Source organism: Spea bombifrons, chromosome 1, assembly GCF_027358695.1.
Source record: "Spea bombifrons isolate aSpeBom1 chromosome 1, aSpeBom1.2.pri, whole genome shotgun sequence".
NCBI lineage: Eukaryota > Metazoa > Chordata > Amphibia > Anura > Pelobatidae > Spea > Spea bombifrons.
This window is the reverse complement of record NC_071087.1, coordinates 125,453,752-125,479,878: the sequence shown is the minus strand read 5'-3', so window position 1 is coordinate 125,479,878 and position 26,127 is coordinate 125,453,752. Positions and strand designations below refer to the sequence as shown.

Sequence of the window (26,127 nt, the reverse complement as noted above, 5' to 3'; positions counted from 1 at the left end):
GTAAATGAACACACCAGCCTAGAAGTGGTACTGTAATTTATCCCACACCAAATGCTCTTGGTAGACTTTGAAGTTCCACAAAGAGTGTAATACATTTTTAGACAGTATGGGGATGAGCTATTTTTGTAAGTAGTTTTCTGTCAACTTTAAATGGATGAGGGCACAGCCTACTCGGCAAGAAGTTTGGTGCCATCTTGTAAGACCTTCTTTTTAAGTGATTGCCCTTTATTTTAATGTTAATTGGTAGCTGAAAAGTAATCCTGCCCCATTTTTCTCTCCCAGTCCCTTGGCTGGCATAATTTGAGATTTCAATAAGGGAAGTTAATGGTCAAGATTAATTCTCTCTTTTGGCTACAAATGCCTCTAGCAATAGAGCCTTGCTTTTACCAGTGCAAAATGTAAGCAGGCAGTGCCATAAAAGTCGTCAGAAACAATTACTGACAGAACAGTCCCTATGGATTTTTACATCGCAGGTGCATTATTTTATTACCATTTCACTTGTTCCACAGGGAATGTATATCATGTTGCAGACTTTTGTATCATCTGCAAAAATACGTATCTTACCATTAAGAGCTTTTGTAATATAGCGAATAAAACATTAAAATGTATGGGTCCAATACAGATCCCTGAGATGCCTCACTAGTTACAAGAGCTTCCTTTGAATATACACCATTAACAAAATTCTGTCTCATCACTCAACCATTGTCTTATCCATTTAACTATTTTCATATCCAAACACTGCAATGTAATGATGAGCCTTATAGAGGGACAGTGTTAAAGGGCTTACTGAAATCAAGATATGTGATATCTACTGCTCCTCCGTGGTCTTTATTTTAGTTACACTTACAAAAATAAATAAATATAGTTCGATCTCCCTGTAGTAAAACTCATGCTGCTTCTGATCTTATAAACCATTTATATCGAGGTACTTAATCTTTTTCTTTAGCATGCTTTCCATCAATTTCCCAATTACTGGTGTGCATTGCTGTGACAAAGTTATATATATCTTTATATTCTTCTCTCTCTCCTCTCATATGAAACACCCGAGTATTTGCCTGTAAGATAGATATATATATATATATATATATATACACCCCTTGAAAAATCAATCATTCAGTTCGGTAAGCGTAAACACCACTACATCACAAAGCTTTCGGTAGAACAAGAGGACTGAGCCAAGAACCAGTGATCTAAGTGAGCAATTCACTTGAATTTATGGATTTATATTTACAATAAAACGTCAGGATGTAGCAGATCGGAATGCTGACAAACACAATAGGACGCAGGGGTAAGGCGTGTCCTTTCAGTTGCCCAGCAACAGGACGCGGTATCCTGGCAACAAACACGTGGTTCACAGTGCTGGAAGTACTGTGTACAAGGCTGAGGTGGCATCGGTGGCAGATCATTATGGCGGAGATCTCGGTTTCTGCCGCGTTGAAACAGCAATTTAAATCTCTGTGCTTGAAATCGTTCCCGTGTGGCACCGGGAGCTGGGTAATTAAACACACTTATAATAGACCGAGTTCATTGGGAGGGATCGTGTAACTAATTTAACATCCATCCACATCCTCTGTCATCAGAGTTTAGAAATAATGTTCTCATTTCCTTTCCACTCCAAATAGTTTTCTTATTAGTAACAATATTTCAGCACACTAAACATTATAAATCCTGTTGTTAATACAATTTACAGAGAGGAGTTTTAATTTCTCTATTTGATGAAGAACATCATGTGCTTTTGTGCTGTTTGGAATTATCTTGGTAATGGTACTAAAAATAATTGTATTTAGTTACCTGTTCTAATTTTATAAGTGATATAGAAGTTAAAAAAAAAAATCTCAACTAACAATGTTGCTGAGACCTCATTGTCGCTTGTTGTCAGAGCACACAAGATCGCAGACACACAATACGATATTAGAGACCACAAGGACTGGTAGTTTTATTGTAACTGGTTATTTTATCAAAGACAGAAATTAACTATTTTTAGCTGTTTAAATCCATTGTGATGACAGTTATCTTTTAAATTAATAATTCATTTTTAATTAATATAGTGTAAGGTACCTATTACTCAAGCCACTATCTACTGTGTGATCCCAGTTCCCTCTTTGAGTACCAGCGCAGTGTAGAGCGCATTGGTGCGAAAGCATTAATAATATTAGTTTGTGTGTTGTGACACAATAATGTGATTTGTAGTGCAATGAAAATACTGAGTAGCCATTTATTTTACTGGAATACCTTACATTCCACATCGAGAACTTCTGTATGGGCTTTTCAGTCTGGGCTTTTAGACGTTTAATTAATAACATTAATAACATTGATGTGTGATAAAGATATTACACATAATATATAAAGATATGAATAATGTTTATAAATGTTATAACTTAGTAGGTCATCTCAAGTCATTATGTGACTAATATCTTCTCCAGAACAACTCCCTTTTGAACTATGGAAAGAGTGTCTTTCTCCACTCTGAAAATGATAATCCAGAAAACGAGAATCTGGATAGCCTAACTGATCTCTTGACCTGTAACGGGTCTCCGTGGGGGTTGGAAGGCTGTAGTCCAGAGACCCAGAGCTTGAGACAACTAGCAATAAAACGTCCCGAAAATATCACTGATCAATTCATCTTTTCATACTTCAAATCTGTGAGGCTGGTGGACAAACAGGTGAGTGGGCATATTACTGCACTTCTCTGGCTTCATTTTAGTTGTTTTAACATCATGCCTTTGATCAAGATACTCAGAGCAGCCCTTTAGCTGGATTAAATGGCACCTAAAACATGCAAAATAAGCACTTCTATTTACTAACATTGCACATTGAGGTCACATATCATTGTGTTACGTGACCATCAGGGCCAGCCTTTGTATTAACCCATTGATGACAACTGACCTTCCAGGCACATCATGGAAATACATCCAGTTGAGAAAGAGAACGCAGATTGCTTTCTTCTCCCAAACGGTGTTGCTGTAATGCCTTGATGTCGAGGCATTCAGCAACACCAAAAACTGCAGCAGGGGCCCCGTCTGATCACACCCCGGACGGTCAACGTGCACTATATTAAATATGGCGCAGTCCGCCTGCTTTAAAAGAAGTTAAATGCCTCCTAAGCTGTAAATTCATACTTGAATGTGAAAAACACACATAAAGTACTACCACAAACATTGACAAAGTGCATGAAAAGAGTTAAAATGCTAGCATTCGGAAAAGCCTGGGTTCTCTAGTTTTCAAAAATATATGATTTGATGAGGTAGATTGAATTGGCCGGCTTCAAAGATGTCCCAAATAACATATGAGTGGCAGGATGGCCAGATGTCAGAATGCCAAAGTGAACAATGCACACTTCACAAATGTGGCCTTTTAGCTGCCAAACAACCTGACAAACCCATGCATGGGGGTATCACTGTAAATGTACCAGAAGTGGGGTGCAAGAACATGTGGAAAAATAATAATAAAAAACAATAGTGTAAAAAGCTCTGATAAAAGTAAATCAGAGCTTATTACACTATTGTTTTGTATTATTATTTTTCCACATGTTCTTGCGCACGACTTCTGGTACATTGACTATATGAGCATTTGTGAGGAGTGTTGTTTGGGAGCTGCAGAACGTGTCAGGTATATTTTTATTTAATTTTTCATGTGTTTGGTGGTTTTGGGGGTCTCATTGTACTCAGGAGATGTTGCTAAACACAAATTGGGGTGCTGTTTGTCAGTGACATATACCAGGACTTGTAAATTCATACTTTAAGTACAATGTGTGTGAAAAAAAAACAAAGATAAAGTTTGATAAAGGCTGGTAATACAATAGGGGCATGGTAAGTGTTGAAATACTAACATTTAAAATACCTTGAGTGTCTAGTTTTCAAACATACAGGGTTTAATAGTGTAAGTTGAATCGGCTTCAAAAATGTCCCGAATAGGACAAGGGGCCAGTATATTTTAAATAGCAAAATGCTCCTTGTATCCTTTGCCCTATAACTTGCAAAAAAAAAGCAAAAAAAAAACCCAAAACATAAAAACATTGGGTATTTCTAAATTCAGGAAAATGATAGAATCTATTTCGCAGGTTTTTTAATTAGCTTTTTATAGATGAGTAAAAGATTTTCCAAATAAGTCAGAAAATGTCCTTTTTTGCATTGTTAACAATTTATAGCTGATTATGTGATTATGTTTTTAATTTGTTCTGTGTATTTCATTTCATATATTATTTATGTGTTTTCCTTGCTATAGGTGAGCGAAGTAGATGAACATCTGCTCAGATTCCATAATTTAGAGGAACTTGTGCTCAGTGCAAATAAAATAACAACAATTCAGTCATCTAACCTTCCTAGGACATTAAAGGTGATTGAGATGTTTTAGTTTTTTTTTGTTTTACAGTAGAATTACGATATCGATTACTCTGACACTGTTACTGTCACATTGACATCCTTATTTACTGTTAAATCTCAGGTACTGGAGCTCTGCTCAAATCAAATCTCAAGCTTAAAGGATCTAAGTAGAAACCCACCTGCCACATTACAGCATCTAGGTCTTGCTTACAACCGGATAAAACTCTCTTCTGAAAACATATACTTAACTTCAGATATCTGGTAGGTTTAACATTATTATCATTAGTAATTGTTTACAAAAGCATTGTGTTTTGCACATTTCTATACTTTGAATAGTAGTCCTGGTGCAATATGAAAAACTTTCTGGCTATCGGTTTGGTGATTGATGTGGCAAAATGCAGATTGAAAAAAAAGTGACATCATCACTAAAATATTATTTGGAGTGTTCATCATACATTATAAATGAATGAATCATGTGATATTTTGCTGTGGCTGAGACCAAACAGCCATAGTTATGTTCTGTGTCGGGGATTTCCACCATGAAACCTTACTTGCAAAAGATTTCAGCAGCTTATTTTTTATAATGGCAGGTTTTCTAGAAACCAAAACACTAATCAATAGGATAATTCACTGCTGAAGTAATCGAAAAGTGTGTCATTTCAGCTTCATGTTTTCTCTTCTCTCTTAACCATGTCACTGTTTTGCTTTTTTTCTTCTTATGTCTTGTTGGTTGGCTGTGTAGACCAGTGTCCTAATTTTGTATAACCATTGGTAACTCATGCGCAATATGATTACTAGTGATGTGCTTAACTCTACGAGACATGACTACTAGTGACACAGAAATCCCAACTCTCCCGGAAGTTCTGGGAGTCTACCACATTTTGATAGCGGCCCCCTGATGCCCACAAACAGACATCCCCAAAATAGACTGCGCTCAGGTGTTCCTGTGCCCTGGTCATCCTATGTGGCGCACCCTGATTGGTCTCCCTTTGTGCTAACTAACCTATCAGTTTTCTCGGTAGGCAGGCTATGCAGTGGCCGATGAAGCCACCTCCCTGAAATTACTTTTTTCAGGTTGGGATGTCTGGTGATATATTTAACAATTATTATTATTTTTATTTTGGGGGGGAGAAACCTGTGTTGTGTTTGCAATTGTTTGATATCCATGTGAGCAGAGTATTTTTTGAGGAAAGTAAAGACACATTTTTACTGTATTCTTTGCTTATATTTACCAATGGTGCCAATATTAGCGGAGGGCACTGTAGGTTCCCCAATTTTAGGATGGAGAATGTGAACAATCTTATATATATAGTGAAAGTAAAATAGGGGGAATATTGTTTTATGGTTTGTTAAGAGATGCTTCTTTATAAAAGGGACAAATATTCTTTGACACACAAAAGCAAAGGGATTTTAATTTTAAAATATGTTGTTTCTGGGTCTGTTTTTTAGGCCAAGCTTAGTTTCTCTTGACCTGAGTTTCAATGACCTCACAGATATCTTTGACCTGGTTCCCAAGCTGTCAACCTTGCCAAAGCTCCGGATTCTTGTTCTGCAGGGAAACCCCCTGACTTTTATTCCTTACTACCGTGGTTACGCAATAGACAGTCTTCCTGCGATGTGCGTGTTGGATGACATTCCCATACTACCAGATGAGAGACATCAGTTCAGAGGACTATCTAGGAGGAAAGGTATGTGTGTGTGTGCTAGCATAAATAGTTACATATAGTTCATAAGGTTGAAAAAAGTCCATCAAGTTCAACCCTTCTACCTAACCTTCCTATTCTTCATCCAAAAGAAGGCAAAAAAAACCCTAATTAAGCTAATTTGAATTCTGCCATCAGGGGAAAAAAATCCTTCTTGACTCCAAGAGGCAATTGGATTTCTCCTTGGAAGCTCTAAAACAGGGGTGTCCAACCTGCGGCCCTCCAGCTGCTGCAGGACTACATCTCCCATACTGCTCAGCAAGCCCATTAGCTGAAAGAGCATTATGGGAGATGTAGTCCTGCAGCAGCTGAAGGGCTGCAAGTTGGACACCCCTGCTCTAAAATATTAATGTTATTCTATTTATAGCTAATTATTTTTTTCTTTAATCACTTGTGTGCCAGAGATAAAAAGAAAAACTTTATGCATTTTCTTCCACCTTAATTTATATCTGCTTTTACATAAATAATGGGAATGTGCCCAGGCAACACTCAATGAACAATACGCAACTACAAATATGCACATAGAGATTTCTTATTTTTATTCATCTTATTTTTATTAAAATGTAACAATTATATTGTTTTGAACGGGGCATGTTGGTAACGCCATTGAACCAATCCATTAAAATGGCTAGTTAATATAGTATCCAAGAACTTGACAGTCTGCCTAATTCTGCCCCATCACTTACCAACCGGAAAGGGTCTGCACAGAAACAGAGGTAATAACCCAACATCTGGAACATTTCATTCTACATCAGGACTTGACAAACACTGGGTGCCACATTGCGTACTTTGTACTCATGGCAAGGTTTTTTTTTATATGGAAAAAATAAGCATAATAATTATAAGGGAAGAGCACAATTTACTAGAAAAGAACAGCTTGGGTATTACTAAGGATAGGAAACTAGTGCTTGCCATATCCTGTGATAATGGATTAAAAATCTAATCTGTGAATGTAAGCCTAATGCTTAATGATCAGTAAGCGTTATATACCGTATTTGCTCGATTATAAGACGACCCTGATTATAAGACGACCCCCCAAATCTTAATATTAATTTAGGAAAAAAAGAAAAAGCCTGAATATAAGACGACCCTATAGGAAAAAAGTTTTACCAGTAAATGTTAATTCATTTAAACACTTTTTTTTAATAAAAGCTATGCTTGAGAAAAATATTTTGGTTTTATTTCCTTCTATTTTCCAACCTGCCCCCCAGTTATGCACATCTGCCCCAGAAGTGCCTTATACCCCCTATATGCCACTGTGCCCCATGATATGCCTTTTAACCCTCTAAATGCCACAGTGCCCCATGATATGCCTTTTAACCCTATATGCCACTGTGCCCCATGATATGCCTTTTAACCCTATATGCCACTCTGGCACTTAGAGGGTTAAAAGGCATATTATGGGGAAGAGTGGCATATAGGGAGGTTTAAGGCATTTCAGGAGGCAGAGTGGCATTAAAGGGGTTAAAAGGCATTTCACAGAGCACTCTGCCTCCAGAAATGCCTTACACACCCCATTTAACACTCCCCCTCCCTCCTCCAAACTTACCGGTGCTTCAGAGTCGGAGGGGGGGGCATAACACAGGAGTCCCCTGCATCTGAGCCCCAGGTGCTTAGTCCGGGCAGCATGTAGAGCTCCACGCGAATCGTGGATACAATCGCGTAGAGCTCTACACGATACAATCGCGTAGAGCTCTACACGCAGCCCGGACTAAGCACCGGGGACTCAGAAGCACCGGTAAGTTGGGGGGGGGGTTAACACAGGAGGATCCAGGTCCTCTGCATCGCTGCGGGGGATCTGGATCTCAGTCTCATAATCAGACCTATTTGAGGTCTGATTATAAGACGACCCTGATTATAAGACGAGGGGTATTTTTCAGAGCATTTGCTCTGGAAAAAACCTCGTCTTATAATCGAGCAAATACAGTAAGTAAAATATGATTGGTCAGCAAGAGGCAGACGTTAGTGAACTATTCTACAGGAAACAATAGTTTTTCCATAGAATCTCTGAAATATCAAACTGTTTCAAAGGTCACATTTGGACCCAGGAAATAAATCAGCCCTCAGCTATGGTTAAATATACGCTAAATGATCATGATATGTATAGGCTTGACTGTCTTTCTAGTCCCCTAGTGTTACTGTGATTGCATTGATTTTACCCTTTGTACAACGGAGACCCGCACTCGAGATGAGCAGCTCCCCTGCCAATTAGGCAGCCAAGTAATTATGGCTTTCATTCACCCTGTCACTTGCCGAGACACAGTGTAGGGTTGCCCTTTCTTCCGGCACCCTCCTGTGAAATGTTCCGGTGTACAGAAAACAGAGTCCCCTAATGGGGCGACGCCAAACCCTGTATATCTCTGGATGCCTCTCACAATTGCCTCCCAAATTAGCATACTGATCTGAGGCTTTATGAGGGAGCGGCAACTACTCAAAGTTTTAACGGACCACAGTGGATTGGCGATCTGCCTGAGATTTTCAGGGAAGTCCTGCTGTCCAGGTGTAAGTTTCTGTGTATCGCAATTCCAAACGTCGCCAGCAGGTGGAGGAAGAGTTGCAGGGAGCAGGAAATAGGCATAAGGACAGAGCGGGGAGAATTAACTAACATAAAGGGGCAAAGTTCCTATCCATCTGCGCTGCAATAACACTGAGTTTCTAGTTAAGGCGCATGGAGCCTTCATATTGGGTTAGTCTGTAAAAGTCTGGATTGGGCAGGCCAGAATGGGATTCCTGGTCACCCTATGCCCCCAATACGCACAGGGTGATTTAGCCATAAGAGGGGACTGGGAAGCTGAGGAAGAAGCTTCCCCATGAATCTGCCATGCGCCCCCCAAACCTACCCCGTATGTCCTCAGTCTCATGGAGTTACTGTGACACAAACACATCGCAACCATAAGCCTGGATCCCAGTGTTTCCAGCCCAGGGTAGTTCCCGTCACACGCTAAACACTCCTTCATCTTTCTGTGGCATGTGTTTTACTTTAATGTTTTTGTTCATGTTTGTTATAGTAAAAAATACTATAACTAAAATATACATTTTATAAATTAGATCTATTCTAGAAATGCTTAAAAAATATAACTTTAATTTTGTAAATCTCTATATGCATTGTAGCAGTCTATTTTGTTTCCAGTAGATTTTGTATTTTTATAACTGTTTTTGCCTATACATATAGTAAATTTTCTTGCATGCAGATGATCTTGGAAGTTCAGCACAGATTCTTGTAAGCATTGGCAAATTACAAGGCATTCCTAACCCACTAAATGCATCAGAGCAACAAACAGGTGGAGAATTCCCGCTGATTACATACAGTTACTATTTAACGTATGAATTTATTGAGGACCAGAAAAGGACAGAGTATACTCCGGCACCTGAGGTACATGTATTTTTGATGCTGACCAGAGCCATATGATGACATACTGTAAGAAAATTGTTCCCATACTTTTCTTATAGGGTTTGTAGAAGGTTTATTGTGCACTTAAAACCGTATATCCCAGAATCAGATCGGACCAGAAATAGCTGCAACTTAATTTCTAAATACTAAACAACTAGACTTGATGACATTTCTGGGGTTAGACGGCTTAAACCAGGGCTTGACAAATTTTTTTAAATCTAGGAGCCAGCTAAAAGAGTTACGAGCCAGGAATTTTTTTTGTCCTACAGTCACACTTTGCCCAGCACTCACAGTCTTACACTTTACCCTAGCCTGCACTTTACCCTGCACTTACACTTTGCCCCAGCACTTAATCCCATTAATTAACTCTGTGCCCAGTTTCCCATAGGCATCTTTGTCACTAAATAGCTTCCCATAGTCCCATGTTAAGTGACAAAGATGCCTATGGGAAACTGGGGACAGAATTTGCCTTTGCCCCAGTTTCCCATAGGCATCTTTGTCATTAAAAGTGGGACTATGGGAAGCTATTTAGTGACAAAGATGCCTATAGGAAATTGGGGACAGAGTTTGCCTTTGCCCCCAGTCTCCCATAGCCATCTTTGTCCCAGCCTCCCACTGCCAAGCATTTCCCCAGTTACTTCCACTTACCTGACCCCGACCTGCATTCTGTTGGATTCCCGCTGCTGCTACCGGCGGCTCCACCCATCCTCCTCACTGAATGGGGCTGGCACCGCCCACAAAGCTCATTGAGCAGCGCTGGTGCCGCCTGCGAAAGTTATTGAGCGGCGCCGGCTGACTCACTTCTATTTCAAATCGACAGGGGTGGCGTTTTAAGAAGAATAGAATTGAGTCAGCTGGCCAGCGCGACTCAGTGACCTTCGTGGGCGGTGACAGCCCCGTTCAGTGAGGAGGGTGGGCGGAGTCGCCGGCAGCAGCGGGGTTGTCTGCATCGCACAGACGCCCGCTGCTGCCGGAAAGGAGGATCCAAGTCCCCTGCAACGCCGCGGGGGATCTGGATCCTAAACCCAATTATAGGTTTGGCTCACAAACACCTAGGCGCCAGGACAAAATTATCAGTCGCCATGGCAACCTGGCGCCTGGGATTTGTCGAGCCCTGGCTTCAACAAGCTATGATTAGCATTTTTGGCAGCATTCCCAGAAAATGTGGTTACGCTTCAAAGCAGGTACAAATGTTAGGCATTCAGAGCCAAATAGTCCACTTTTTTTAACTTAGAAGACCACATTAAAATACATGCCAACACCTCACTTGTTTCCCATCTGCTTCTGTTATTATTATTATTATTATTATTTATTGTTTCAAATAGCCATCTGATTCTGTAGCGCTGTTCTGCTGGTAGTTTTAGGAAAAGGATGGGAGTGAGGTTGACCATCTTAAAACATCTGTCCTAGGGTTTATACTGTGTTCTGCATCAAATAGTATGGTTTTGGTTTCATATCCTATGTCATTTTGCAAATTAGTACTGTCATGCCTAGAGCAGGTCATTAAGGTGACACTTACCAATGTAAAGCATTCTTGGCCATTGTTACTAGAAAGGTGCTGTTCCTTAATGTATGCTAAATGAAGAGAATTAACAAAATGTCATCATCATCATCTGAGGAATATCTGAATATCATGTATTACCGTTTCCCCAGACAGTGTCCGGTCAGCATCAGCAGACTCCTACGAAGAATGAAACAGAACAACCTGTTGCCTTAACCTCTCACTTTCATACCGGTAAGAGATGTGATATTGCCACCAAAGTAAATAAAATATGCCATCTACTATTCTTATATTTCATTTCGAGAGCTAACTCTGTAGAATTATTATAAATGGTTCTCCTGTCATTAAAACCATTTTTATCATTGGTACCTTGATATCATAGCCCATACCTCTCTACATTTGAAGTGGACAACATTTGAAAGGGGATGTGGTGGTGAGCTTGTGACCTGCTGATGGGATGTTGCTTAATCTACAATGCTATATAATACATTTATAATAATGTATATTAAAATGTATATACAGTACTGTGAAAATGTACTTTCCCAGTTTCTTCTATTTTTGTTGCATATTTTTCACACTTTAATGTTTCAGTAATCTTAATATTAGACAAGCATAACCTGAGTAAACACAAAATGCAGCCCTTAAATGATGATTACATGTAAAAGTAATTGCTCCTTAGTTACTAATTCAACCATTTAACCAAATTTAATTGAGAATTGGGTAAAATTTTACTAAAAAACAACTAGGCATGATTACTGCCAGCCCTGTTGAATCTAAACATCAATGAAGTAGAACCTGTTTTGCAAAGTGAAGTACGCTAAAAGGTCTCAATGTCCACAAATGCCGTGATCTAAAGAAGTTCTAGAAAAGAGTAGAAAAAAAGTCATTCACATCTATCAGCCAGGAAAGGGTTACAAAGCCATGTCTAAGGGTCTGGGACTTCAGAGAACTAAAGAACAGTGATGAACCTTCCCAGGAGTGACAGGAGTCACAAAAGAACCAGACTATTATGTAAAGAACAGCAGGCCTCACTTGCCTCAGCTAGGGTCAGTGTTTACAATTCCACAATAATAGATGGTGTGCAAAAATGGTGGGGTTGCAAGGTGAAAACCACTGTTGACAAAACAAAAAGTACACCTAGCCCACAAAAAAACATCTTATAATATTCTGTGGACTGATGAGTCAAAAGTAACTTTTTGGAAGATGTGGGTCCTGTTCCATCTAGCGTAAAGCTAACACAACATTCCACAATAAGTTCATCATATAAACAGTGCTATTTCAGGACCTGGGTGACTTGCAATAATTGATGGAACCATGAATTCTGCTGTTTACCAGAAAATACTGAAGGAGAATGTCCGGCCATCAGTTCATGACCTAAAGCTTAGTCGCAGTTGGGTTATGCAGCAGGAAAATGATCTGAAGCACACAAGCGAGTCCACCCTCTAAATGGCCTAAAATAAATTAAATGATGGTCTTGGAATGGCCTAGTCCTGATTTGAATCCAATTGAGATGCTGGGGCATGACCTTAAAAAAAGGCAATTCCTGCTCGAAAACCCTCCTGTGTGGCAGAATTAAAGCAATTTTGCTATAGCCATGTATAAGACTCATTGTAAACTGGAGTTGATTGCAGTTGTTGCCTCCAAGGTTTAAGGGGGCAATTACTTTTCAGATGGGTGATATAGGTTTTGATTAACTCTTTACCTTCAATAAATGAAATGACCATTAGTTTCAGCTTCATATGTTCATTTTTGTTTACTTTCATTATCTTTGTCTTGTATTAAAATTAGTTAAATGTTCTGAAACATTTAAATATCACAAATAAGCAAAAATAAAAGAAATAAGGAAGAGGTTAAATACCTTTTCAGAACACCGTAGAAGCACCACTCCTGATTGATTTTGTGTAAAAGAATGAGAAAAACCAGAGAATAACTGAGTTGTTTTGTGGCTGCAAACAATGGTTAGCACATTAGAGGGTAGTGTGGTACGACTGATGAAACAGGCTTGTAAATGAATTAATGAATGCGCCAAGTGTTCAATCACATCTTGTAAATGTGGCCAACTATTTGATTTATGTGTCCACAGTCAGATTTACAGTTATGTGAAAAAGAAATTCTATGATTTTACTCATCAGGAAATAATAAAAATCATCTGTTACTAAGCATGTGTGAAAATTATGTTAATACAATCTCAGATGGACAACAGCACATGGCATTACACTGTGTCATTATTTATTCAACAAAAATAAGGCCAAAATGGAGAAGCTATGTGTGAAAAACTAAGTAAACTCGTACTGCTTCCATGGGAATTAAGATATTAAGTAGCGGACAGGTGCTGCTAATCAAATGCCCTTAATTACATGATCATCAGCAAGTGTGACCACTGAAGTGTTTGCGGTTTGCTGGTCTGGAGCATTCAAGTGTGTGTTAACACAATGCCAAGGAGGAAAAACATCAATTGTTGCTGCCCATTAATTTAAGAAGGAACAATTTAGGGTAAATCAATGTTTATTGAAATTTTTTCAAATATGTGGGATACAGAAAAGAAAGGGGAGGGGAGCGAACAAACCGTGACATCCCAGTTGGTACACATCAGAACAATATCACTCCAACAGCCCACCCCCCGACAGTGGCCCGCATAGCGACAAGATAACAGCAGGAGACCCTTGACCGACACATGTCTTTAAGCAGCACGCCTAAGAGAGGGAGTGCGGAGCCTCAAAGGTTGCTAACTTCAGCTCTGAATGGCCTCGGTGGCCTTAAGCGCTAGATGAGCGCAACTACCGGCGTAGAGGCGCCAGGGATGAAGCAGCCTGTCAAGGGAAAACCCTGCACGGGCATACTGCCCACGTAACAGCAGAGAAGAGAACGGGGGGTCGAGCGGGTAGAGTCAAGAGCGGCACGCGATGGAAGTCAGGCGCGGGGGAAGAGGGAGAAAAAAAAAAAAAAAAAAAAAAAAAAAAAAGGGAACAAGGGGGGGGCAAGAGGAGGGGAGAGGACTGGGGATGTGGACCAGAGCGCTACAATATCGTCGGGCAGAGGGCGAAGACAGAAGGGCTATAGATTAGTCCGCAGACACCTGGGACAGCAAGGAACGGGCGCGGGGACCAGAGGCATAGGCCAGCCAGTGGAACCAAGTGCGTTGGTATCTCTCAACCGCATTGGAAGCCGACAGGGCCAGTTCCTCCAAGGAGCGCTTATTGTCCACCCGGAGGAACCATTCCCTAAAAGAGGGAGGGGAGGGATCACCCCAGTGTAGAGGTATGAGGGCCTTAGCGGCCGTGATCAGGTGCCTAACAACTGTCTTTTTGTACCAGGAGAAGGAGAACGTCATATGTTGTAGGAGGTAAAACTCCGGGGTGAAGGGGAGGACCTTGTCAGTGAGGGACTGTGCGCAGTCGTGCACGGCGGACCAGAAGGGAGCGATACGGGGGCAGTTCCACCAGAGATGGAGGAGAGAGCACGGGGACTCCCCACACCTCCAGCACTCGTCCGTCGACCCAGGCCGGTAGCGAGACAACACCGAAGGCGGGCGGTACCAAAGAGCTAGCAGTTTATAAGACATCTCCTGGTCTTTAGCGCTGAGAGAGCAGCGATGTGCAAAGATGCACATCTTGCTCCATTGTTCCTCAGTAAGGACGACCTGTAGCGCCGTCTCCCACCTCCCCATGAATGCAGGGGGTGAGGGGGTCAGGGCGGACAGGAGGAGGCTGTAAAGCTTGGAGATACCGTGGGATAGAGGGGCATCCATCACACACAGGGACTCAAAAGGGGAGAGGTCACGCAACACGTTATGCTTCCGAGCCAAGGAGCGATAAAAGCTTTGCAGTTGCAGGTAATGAAGCCTAGCCAACAGAGAGGTCGTCCCCTGGCCGACAAGGTGTTCCAAGGGCTTAAGCCCCGCAGGGGTCACGAAAGATCGTAATCTCGGGACACCCTCCGGGGTCGCTGCAGGGAAAAGATTGAGTCCCAGCCCAGGCGGAAAGTCGGGATTATCCCTGAGCGGAGTGAGTGGGGAAGGGACTGAAGAAAGCCGCGTAATGCGGAGCAAGGAATGCCAGACCCGTAGCGTAGCACACATGAAGGGATGAGGGGAGGCAAGACGGCGCGCCGTATCCACAGCTAGCCAGGGGAGGGAGGAGATCGGGAGGCCCAGCAGCGCGCTCTCCACTCCCACCCACTGTTTGTGGGCCGGGGAGCGGGTCCACTCCACAATACGCAGCAAATGACAGGCGCGATAATACGTCCGCGGGCAGGGCAGGGCGAGGCCACCCCTAGACTTGGGGAGGATCAGCGTAGCGAAACCGATGCGTCGCGATCGAGGGCCCCACAAGAAACTGATAAAGGCGGAACGGACAGAGGAGAAGAAAGAGGGTGGGATGGAGATTGGCAAGGTTTGAAACAGGTAGAGGAGGCGAGGCATAACATTCATTTTGATGGTGTTAACCCTACCCAACCAGGACACCCTAAGTCTCGACCACCTGAGCAGGTCAGATCGAATCGATTGCAAGAGGGGGGGGAAGTTAAGGCTAAAGAGGCGAGAGAAATCATCTGACAGCCAAACACCCAGGTATTTCAGCTGGGAAGGGCACCACTGAAAAGAAAAGGAAGCAGCCAGGGAGTCCCTGTCCGCTGGGGATAGGTTGACATTGAGAATCTCCGACTTGGACATGTTTATTTTAAAATTAGAAAGTTTCCCGTAATCAGAAAGCTCCTTCAGGACGACCGGCAAGGATAGACGAGGCCGGGTGATGGTGAACAGAAGGTCATCGGCATAGCCCAAGACCTTGTGGCTTGACCCCCCTGCCGTCAGACCCCGAATGTCCGGGTTTAACCGAACGGCCTGGAGCAGGGGTTCCAAGGAGAGCACAAACAGCAGGGGCGACAGGGGGCACCCCTGCCTCGTGCCGTTAGATATAGGAAAAGGGTCCGAGAGAGATCCGTTGATACAGAGGCGAGCCGTAGGAGATGCATAGAGTGACTGGATCCAAGTCAGCAGGCCGGGGCCAAAGCCCATGCGCCGGAGAGTAGCTAACATGAAGGTCCAGTCGACCCTATCAAAGGCCTTCTCGGCATCCGTAGAAAGGAGGATAGTGGGGAGGTTGGAACGCTTGGCCAAATGAAGGAGGTTCACAGCGCGGATGGTGCTGTCCCTAGCCTCGCGACCCGGAACGAACCCCGTCTGGTCAGGGTGCACAAGTTTCGGCATGAAAGGGTTGAGTCGGGTGGCGAGAATTTTGGCAAAAAGCTTGAGGTCCGAGTTAAGGAGGGAGATCGGCCGGTAGCTGCCACAGTTCTCGGGGTCCTTACCGGCTTTGGGGATAAGAGTGACAGAGGCGGATAGGGTGTGGGCGTGGATGTGACCACCCCGTAGCAGAGAGTTAAAGGCCTCAACAAACCGTGGGCCCAGTTGGTCGCGGAACCGCGAATAATACTTAAGGGGAAACCCATCAGGGCCGGGGCATTTCCCGGTCGGGGACGACCGGATGGCGAAGAGTAACTCCGGGAGGGTAATAGGGGCGTCTAGCCCGGCCGCATCATCAGCAGAAATGCGCACACGGATCGTGCGTTGCAGATAATCCGCAATTTGTGATTCCCAAGAAGGAACAATTTAAAGTGCATCATTGTACAGTGAGAAACATTATTCAAAAATGGAAAACATTCAAGACAGGTGCCAATCTTCCCATGAGTGGACGTCCCAGCAAATTCACCCCAATGTCTGACCATCCAATGCTCAGAGAAATTGCAAAAAACCCAAGATTTAGATCTCAGACTCTACAGGCTTCAATTGACATGTTAAATGTTAAAGTTCATGACCGTACAATTAGAAAAAAGACTGAACATGTATGCTTTGCTTGGAAGGGTTGCCAGGAGAAAGAACATGGCAGCACAGCTTAGGTTTGCAAAGTTGCATCTGAACAAACCACAAGACTTTGGTATTGGGTCATGCACCAATACAATGATCCCAAGCACACCAGCAAATCTACAACAGAATAGCTGAAAAAGAAAAGAATCAAGGTGTTGCAATCATAAGGTGAACTTAGTTTTTCACACATGGTTTCTCCATTTTTTGGTTGAATAAATCATGACAGAGTGTAATATGTTATGTGTTGTTCATCTGAGGTTGTATTTACCTAATATTTAGACCTGCGAAGGAACAGATGATTGTTATTAGACTTGTGCATTCGTCTTCGGGCGAACATGAAAACGAACACGAAGAGTGCGTTTTCGTGTTTGTTCCGAAGACGTGCCGAAGAGAAGACAGCGGCGGTAAAACGTAGGCGAAGATGAAGACACACACCACGAAGATTTTCGTGATCGTCTTCGTGTTCGCCTACTAATCTCCCCGGTCCCTTCCCCATCTAACTTACCTTATCTTCGCGGCATGTGCCGAATGAGCCTATTGGTCGCCTACAGGGACCTCCTCTGGCATCAACCAATTGGTTGATGCCAGAGGAAGACCCTGCAGGTGACCAATAGGCTCACTCGCACGGCCTTTGTAACCCCTGACAGCGAACCTATGGATTTCCGCTCCCGTTAACCCCTTCGATGCTGTGTTAGATAACGGATGCTGTGTTAGTTAGAGAGCGGAAATCCATAGGTTAAAGGGCCGTGCAAGCGACCAATAGGCTCACTAGCACGGCCCCATAACCCCTTAAGGTGCAACAAGTGCACCAGAAGCCTAAAGGTCTGTAAAACTTTAAAAAGTTAACCCCTAATGAAGCAACTTGTCCGGCAGATCCCACTGGTCTCCCTGTTCTATCAGTTAAATGTCCGTACAAGCGACTTTATTGGTCGCTTGTGCGGACATTTAACTGATAGAACAGGGAGACCAGTGGGATGTGCTGGACAAGTTACGGCACCAGGAGCCTAAAAGTCTGTACGAGCGACCAACAGAGTCGCTCATACAGACTTTTAAAACCCTGATGCAGCAACTTACCCGGCAGATCCCACTGGTCACCCTGTTCTATCAGTTAATAAATGATAGAACAGGGAGACCAATGGTATCTGCCGGACAAGTTACGGCACCAGGAGTTTAACAGTCTGTACGAGCGACCCTATTGGTCGCCAGCAGGGGGCTCGTCTGCCATCAACCATTGGCAGACGAGCCCCCTGCTGACGACCAATAGAGTTGCTCATACGGACATTTAAACTCCTGGCGCCAGAGCTGCTGCGGTACGCGTTAACCCCGTATTAACCCCTTAACCAGAAAAAAAACGAAGAAAAAACGAACACGAAGAATGTCCACGAATATTCGCCCGAAGAGAAGACAGGAACAGGCGAATATTCGCGGAATACGAAGATTTTATTTTCCCGAAGAAGAGCACGAAGACGAACACGAAGAGCCCCCTGGTGCCCAAGTCTAATTGTTATTATGTCCTGATATGTAAAACCATAGAATTGAAAAGAGTGTACTTTCTTTTCATACAACAGTATATTATAATCTACAGTACTGGGGGAGAAAATGGTTGGAGGATATTTTAAACTAGGATATGTGGGCTGAATGTAAAATTAAAGGGCTTATTTTGGGAATGGTTAAGGAAATAGCTTAACAGTACGTTAAAAGTTGCTTAACATAAAGCAATGTAACAGACTGATGATAATTTGACAAGCCTGCTAAAAAATGCAAGAAACTCGCCAAACAAAATGGAGGAACTAGAGTTGCTTGCAGCAGCATGGCCTAAGTGGCATCACAAAAACCCATGACTAGAGGATTCCCGTGACTGAGCAGTACATTTAAATATTACATACTTTTTAGGAAGGATAGAGTAAATAGGAAAGGGGGTGCTATGTCTTTATATGAAACCTGAGTTAAGGTCTGGTATTAAAGAAATAGTATATGGTGGCTGGTGCTAATGCGCACTTATGGGAATAGGTGCAGTGCATTAATTGTAGGAATATACATCAAGCCCCCAAATATTAGTATAAGATCAGGTTTTAACATAAACTAAAAAAGCTGCCCATCTGGTTCACATTTTAACCAGGGGACATTTTAATTACCCAGCTAATTTTTTGAACCTGTTAAATGAGTGCTCACAATTAGTGGAGACACTTGTCTGCTCCTGGTGATAACTCACATTATAGAGCTTTTGTTGAATATTCAAGTAAGTAAACATCTAGGGAACAGTGTCCATAAAATGCTGAGGCTGCAAAATAATTTGGAAATGCAAACTAGTAAAGGCTCCACCAAAACACTGAATTTTTGGAAAGTGAACTTCAACAGGCGGACGGCATCCCTAGAGTTAATTGACTGGGATACATTGTTTGCAGGAAGATACACAGAAGATAAGTGGAATATCTTCAAACTAACCTGATGATTGCATGTGCCATTCCCTTCACGTGTCTCCAAACCTTCTTGTCCCAAATAACGACATAATATGTGACCGTTTGGCAAGAAGTGGTCACAGTCTTTATTGGCAAACATGATGTCAATACATCATGATGGACCCCCACCTCCAGTTCTGGAAAAGAAAGAGTGCTGCCACTTTGTTGACCTTCCTGGTCCAATTCAGTGCCAGCACAGACTATGTCTCCCATCAGTTATGCCTTGTTTTTACTTGTTGACACAACTGGGACAATTACACACAACCGCCTATTATAGTCATTCAAACATCCATCACACGCCCTGAAATTGTCCCTGTGATCCGGATGTACTGATGCCACATGGCGCCAGGGCAGCAACTGAAGAATTCTACATGCAAAATTAAGCTTCGCCAACATAGACTGCGAAAGGGTAACTCAGGATGTGTTAATCTCAATGCCCAAAAACTGACAAGATCTCACCACTGTTTCTGAAGATGTCTAAAGGTCCAAGGCCCTCAATCCCTTGCATGGCATCAAAAGGAGACCCCATGGAATCTGACAAAGTCTCATCCTTAGTGCCTAGTAAATCCTCTTCCAGATCTGGAGCCAAGATGGCTTCTGGAGAAGGCACCACCATCCCGTGAGATGGAGCCTGTAGTCCATGTAAGTAGACTGATGGGGGGATATCCTCCACATAGGCTGATTCCATGCACCAGCCCCACTTGCAGGCCTCATGACATGCGGTCAGGAGGCCTACTTGGTGCTACACGACTGTGCTGAATGCCTGTGCACAGGCCCTGCAATGCCACTCACCCTCTAGACCAGAGCCTGGCTGAGCACCTCCAGGATTTGCTGCTGTAGTCCGTCTTCACCTTGGTGTCCAGCTGCAGCACACAGCTGCTCTAACAAGGCCTTTGTGGAAGTCATTCTCCTCCACACAACACCTTTGCTTGTTAACTCTGAAAAGGCGCACTACCAGTGAATTTAAAGGCTCTAACCCTGCCGTCTAATTCTTCATAACCCAGCCCTAGCCTGCCTTTGCACTGTGCAAAATATGTTGTGCCTGTGTATATTATTTTTTACTTCACAGCAAATAGTGATCATTTTGAACCTCTCGCATACAATCACACATTTCTGTGTCTTTGTGAAACATGAAGGGGAAATCTACTTGTATCTGGCAATCTGCAAGCTGTTAGTCTGCAACAAAATACCGTACTTGTTGGTCCTATAGTTTTCCATTGTTTCAGGTGAACATCTGAATATTGTACCCATTTACATGGTAGTGTGTTATTTTATCATCAGGTTGCTACAAGACCCCAGCACTGCCTTGGCTGGAAGTCATTGAATGTAATTATAAAAATACCCACGCTGTGAGAGATTTGCTGGAACTGAAAGCCTTCCTTCTCACTGGAATGAAAGTATCTGTTACAGAGGAAAAGGTACGGTTGTAATTGGTTTATATATTCTGTTATATGTACAATGGTATGGTATGGTTAAACCAGATAGAGGGGAATAAACATGTACTCTTGTCACTTTACACTAACGTATACTGTTTTGTACCTGACTGTCAGTGCCCAAAGCTAAGGGGTTTGTCACAAGGTCAAAAAGTATGAGCTGGTTATGTTATCAGTCTGGTTGCAGCTTGCTGTCCAGGGGTTAATAGGGAGGAGGTTTAATTGCACCTCCCCCAACACATTAATAAGGTTTTGGTAGCAGTATAAACTGCTTTGTGTGCCCACTATGTAGGAGGTGAGAGTAGGTTCTCACCCTATTGAGAGTGTGCCTTGACGTGGCGGGTGAGCTTAATTATGCTTTGGCCAATTCATATAACCAAAACCTCTCATTTATATTATGTTTATATATTTGTTGCCAACTTTATTAGGGTAAGAAGCGCAGACAGTTTTTGTTTCTTGTATACATTGTACAGCCAATACACTGTTTCTTGCAGCATGCTTACACCTGTTTGGAAGGCCTCGTATTACACATTTGTATTATTTGAGCCTGTGACTAGCTTAGCGCACCGACATTTTTTCTTTTCTATGTTATTTTTTTGTCTACAAACAATGTTTCAGGAGTACATTAGGGGTAGCATGACACATCTGGTCTAAAGGTTATGGAAATGATAGCCTGAAAATCTAATGGCATTTACAAGAGCAGACCCTTCTTCTCCTTCTGTACCAGAAGTTCCCAACATGTTTTTGGTCAAATTTAATATTGTTGATTTTCACTGCCCCCTCCCCCCCATTGTAATAGGGAAACACAATCTGCTGCCTCCTGATAAATAAAATGTAACCTTCAGAAAACAAAACAGAATATCCATCAATTGCGTTATAAATATCAGAGATCATATGCAAGGGAAAAGTGTACAAAGACTACAAAGCAAAATAGTTTGTGGTTGTGATAATTGCCTCCTTGCAGAGGAAGAAACTAAGGAACTGGGGTGGCATAGTTTAGCACAGTGACTCAGGGTCTATATATTGGCAAGATGGGAAAGCATACCCAAAGCAGAAGTCAAATGTTTAACCAAGCTGGTTATCTGTCACGTTGTGAACATGCGGAACCACAATTCTAGGAAATGAGAACTGGACAAAGTGTATATGCAGAATATGCAGTATTTTGCAATAAGACATTAGGATTATAGGGGAATTAAAGAGAAAAGAGGAGTTAAAGGTATTTATTGGTTTTAGGAAGGAAAATGGTAATGCTAGACTGAAGGAGTGTGGCAATGAGAAACTTATGAACGAGTTAAGTGTCAAACTATGGCTTTGTTATTTGAAGATTCAGCATTTACTAACAAATTGAGGAATGAGAATGCATTGTTCATATATCCTCTAAACCAACATGTGCTAAAGCCTTCGGAGTAGATGGAGACACCGCTCTTTGAGTATAAGAAACTCTGACTCTTAAAGTAAAACCATTTTTTGCTGCAGGAGCCCTTTGAGGTTCTGTATGAAGTGATCGTGGTGAAAAGTTTGAAAACTGGCGTGATTACCATAGCAACCAATAGAAAATAGAGTTGCCGCCTTGGGCATCAAATACCTGAAATTTGTGACACACTGCCAGGCAGTCTGTATGAAAAACGCTTACACTCCATATATACTGACATACTGACCTGCAATGTATAGGATTCATAGGCGCAGAGGGAGCACTAAGGCAGTTGACACATATTTACCTTTTCCTGCATAAGTAGTGACATGTTTACATTTATTTTAGGTCATTCATTTGCATGCAAGATCTTGGCTGTTGGTAGTTTTGCTTGGGCCATATGTATAGAATATAGAATTATTATTTTGTTGAGATAGCTGTGTTAGTTCCTAACTGTCTTAGTGTTTAAAGAGGGAGGAAGCTCTTGAAAATGTGTACCACAGGACTGTGTTGAAATTACTGGGATTCTTCCTTAGTAAGCATTGTTTTCCCAAACACCAGTAACAGCACTGAGACATTATTATACGGCACAGTATCTTCCTTCCTTCAGACATTATCATGGCCACTGGATCCAGAGCGAACCCAGAATGGAGCAGTCATTTCAAAGCCAGAGAAAAAGGGGGACGGCAAGGACAAGGGTAGAAGCAGCTCCAAGGTAAGTTTACAGCAGGCATATAACATTTGATAACCTCTAAGTCACACTACAGCGTAATCTCTTTTCAGGCCCCTTGGTAAATACTAATTGTATGTCACACAGACTACTTAACTCTTTGTATACATATCTTGGTCTGTTCAGAAGTTCAGAGTGCATACTTCAGTGAGTAAGTAAGTTATTGCTGCCCTTTAGACTTGCCATTTTGTATTTGAACCTAAAGTAAAGTTATTGTATGAAACTGATGTATGCATTGCTATTAGCCCTGTCCTTTTGGTATTTAGTGCTTGCAATTATGTTGAATTTGTTGACTTCTTATGTGTAAGTGCACAATAAATATAGCGCAGTAAAAATTGTCTGGTTTGGTATTTCTATATTTAATTCATGAGTATGCTTGGCTTTCCAAGATGACATGTAATCTATGTGTCCAATGCCACAGGGTAGCAAATATGGTTTAAAGAATAAAAAGAAGAAAGAGCATTTAGAAGAGCTTCGGCACGATCCTCCCATTGTGAGGACACTTGGATCTGTCAACACGTCCTTAGAAGGTCTTGTGCTGGGAGAGACGCTGGTGATCAGTGTTTGTAATTTTGGAATAGCATGTACGGAGATAGAAAAACCACTGGCCACATGTGAAAAGGTAACAGTCTATTCTACTGTCTTTTACTTCAATCATTTATTTAATATAACAGGCATAAACGTTGTAGCAGAGGAAGGTGTGGATTGGCAAGTGGACAATAGCACCCTGGGGTACCGTGATTCAAAGAATGCAAGCTTTTTCACAATTGTATGGCCGTAGAGTATATATGCAGAGTTAAAGCCCTATACCCTATTATTAGGGGTGACTGTTATATCAGCAAAAGAGGGTTTGGTGGGTGTAATGCAAAGCTTATAAGGGTTATAATTTACATACATAGTAACATTCACATTATGGCAAAAGTTGAGTACATAAAAATGTATGCCTTCTAGTCTACCGCTGTATCAGGGGCTGGATAGGGACAGGTAGTAATGCTACAAAAGTATCACTTTGAAGTAACCACATCACACACTTTTCATTTAACAATTTGCTACAAATGTATCACAATATGGTTACAAGGACAATTACCTATTAAGATGACTTTTCATTGCATTTATGATTATTATTTCTGCAATTACTACATGAAATGTAAATAAATTATATGTATATGACATGTACACAAATATAGATTGTGATATTAAATTAAGGTATTTCATGTTTTTTTCCTAAATGCCTCTTTTGATTACTTCAGATGTCCTTTTTGAAATATTGTAATTATAACATCATGAAGTACTGCTTTTAAACAAGGGGTGCACGTTTTAGATCTAGCACATGCTATATACATCAATATATTGCCTGGTACTGGTATCTAATTATTATGAATGATTATTATTAGTGTCAGTATTATTATCATTGCTAATTGTTACACATATACTTAAACATATTATTTTACTACTCACAGCCATATGCAAAACAGTTGTTAGATGAATATGAAAATCTGCAGGGTTTTAAATGTATATATAAAAGTTGTATTTGTCTTGTATGAGTTTCAGTTCATATCAAGGTGATTTAGACACATTTTTACAGCTAGTTTAGCTTAATTGAACCTAATTGTTTAATTATTTTTTTCCTAGAAATGAAACAGTATATTGGGCCCATTGTGTCCTTGTGTGATCATATTAACCTTAAACCTGTGCTCATCCATTTCTATTTTTATTTCTTTGTATTGTGGGCTAGTAAATAAAACAAGAACTAAAATTCTCAGTTTTAGAAATACTCTTTGGTTATAAAATATGGTGTCTGGCTGCTGTTTTTTATAGATGTGAAGCAATGACAACAATGTGTTTTATTTAATCAGAATATAAAGAAAAGCAAAGACCAGAAACTGACAGGTGGGCGGGAAAGTGTAGAGACCCATAAGGCATCTGGATCATCTTCAGGTAAACTCAGCAAAGTGACAATGGCTGCTGCAGGAGACAAAACCTAAAATGTGAAATGTGCCTTCTAATGTGCTGTGTTTGCTTATATTTTCATATGAAAAGGCAAGCGGAAACAGGCTCCTGAAACGAAACCCCCAGAAGACCAACTGTCCCCTGAGCCAGTGCCTATAACTGCAGAGATCCAAGTACAGCTCATTCGCTGGAACTCACCATCAGAACCTCAAAAGAAGTGAGGGAAGATTACAACTGCGAGCGTGAGCCTTCATCACCCTGTACGCTCCTTAACAATAAAGACTTGACCTAACAACTTAAATCTATGGATATCTGTATGTATTTCTGTCTGTAATGTGCAGTGTCAAATAGCAATTGTATGATCTCTTACAAGTGTTAAGCTGCATGGCTCATTCAGTTGTCCGTGCTTAACATTAAAATATAGTGTACAGTAAAAAGTAATTCGATTTTTTATTTCAGCTTTCATGTTGCTTTATCTATATTTGTTCTGGAAAGGTTGATAACCTTAATTTTTAGCTTGAAAGATGGAACATCAACTCGCCCCCTCGTACAGACAAAGAAAGACACTGACACCATTCTTTAGTTAATAGCAATACTTAACTTTAGCTTATGGATGTATATGGTCCCAGCGCACCTTCCAAGGTCAGCACACTGTGACACTCTGATCGTATAAATTCAAAATAAATTTGGATGTCAAATTAAAACAACAGTAATTCCAATTCACTTTACATCAATTTTAGCTGACGTACTTATAACTTCTTTTAAAATGTTGCGTTAGTTTGCACTGCGCAATCTTAAATGAATTTCTGCATAATATTGCATATGAGCGATAAACAGTGAGAGATTACAAACCCACCAACTGGTCAGCATAGAATGTACTTCCTGTTAGAAGCAGGAAAAATGGGCAAGCGTAAGGATCTGGGTGACTTTCCCAAGGGCCAAATTGTGATGCTAGACGACGGGGTCAGAGCATCTCCAAAACTGCAGCTCTTGTGGGGGTGTTCCTGGTCTGCAGTGGTCAATACCGCAGACCAGTCAGGGTGCCCTTGCTGACCCCTGTCCACTGCCAAAAGTGCCTACAACTGGCACGTCAGCATAAGAACTGGACAACGGAGCAAAGGGAGGTGGTGGTCTGGTCTGATACCACAGCACACCTTCAGAGGTCTAGTGGAGTCCATGCTTTCACAGGTCAGGAATACTTTGGCATCAAAAGTGGGACCTACACAATATTAAGTAGGCAGTCATAATCTTATGGCTGATCAGCGTAAGTTTTTGTTTTAACTTGGTATGGTGGGATCCTGTAGAACTGTTAACATGGTCCTGGTGTTGACTTATAGTGAATGATGGTGTTAGTCAAGGTCCTG

The 26,127-nt window shown here is 41.7% G+C and overlaps 1 protein-coding gene across 1 annotated transcript; it reads left to right on the top strand.

Annotated features, from left to right (window-relative positions):
- Positions 1-1,352: 1,352 nt before the first annotated feature.
- Positions 1,353-25,058, top strand: LRRC43 (leucine rich repeat containing 43). The gene is made up of 12 exons (XM_053472575.1): positions 1,353-1,494; positions 2,424-2,663; positions 4,225-4,335; positions 4,444-4,583; positions 5,772-6,010; positions 9,217-9,398; positions 11,070-11,151; positions 20,521-20,657; positions 22,694-22,798; positions 23,235-23,435; positions 24,670-24,751; positions 24,854-25,058. Exons 1-12 carry the CDS (start codon positions 1,408-1,410, stop codon positions 24,982-24,984), a joined length of 1,737 nt encoding a protein of 578 aa, XP_053328550.1. The 5' UTR covers positions 1,353-1,407; the 3' UTR covers positions 24,985-25,058.
- The last annotated feature ends 1,069 nt before the right edge of the window (positions 25,059-26,127 follow it).

What these genes read in the sequence shown, in the direction of transcription:
- LRRC43 (XM_053472575.1), top strand. Translation starts at nt 1,408, where the DNA reads ATGGCGGAGATCTCGGTTTCTGCCGCGTTGAAACAGCAATTTAAATCT. An exon ending in AGGACTATCTAGGAGGAAAG is followed by an intron (nt 6,011 to 9,216) that starts GTATGTGTGTGT and finishes TCTTGCATGCAG; the next exon opens with ATGATCTTGGAAGTTCAGCA. An exon ending in AACCTCTCACTTTCATACCG is followed by an intron (nt 11,152 to 20,520) that starts GTAAGAGATGTG and finishes TTTTATCATCAG; the next exon opens with GTTGCTACAAGACCCCAGCA.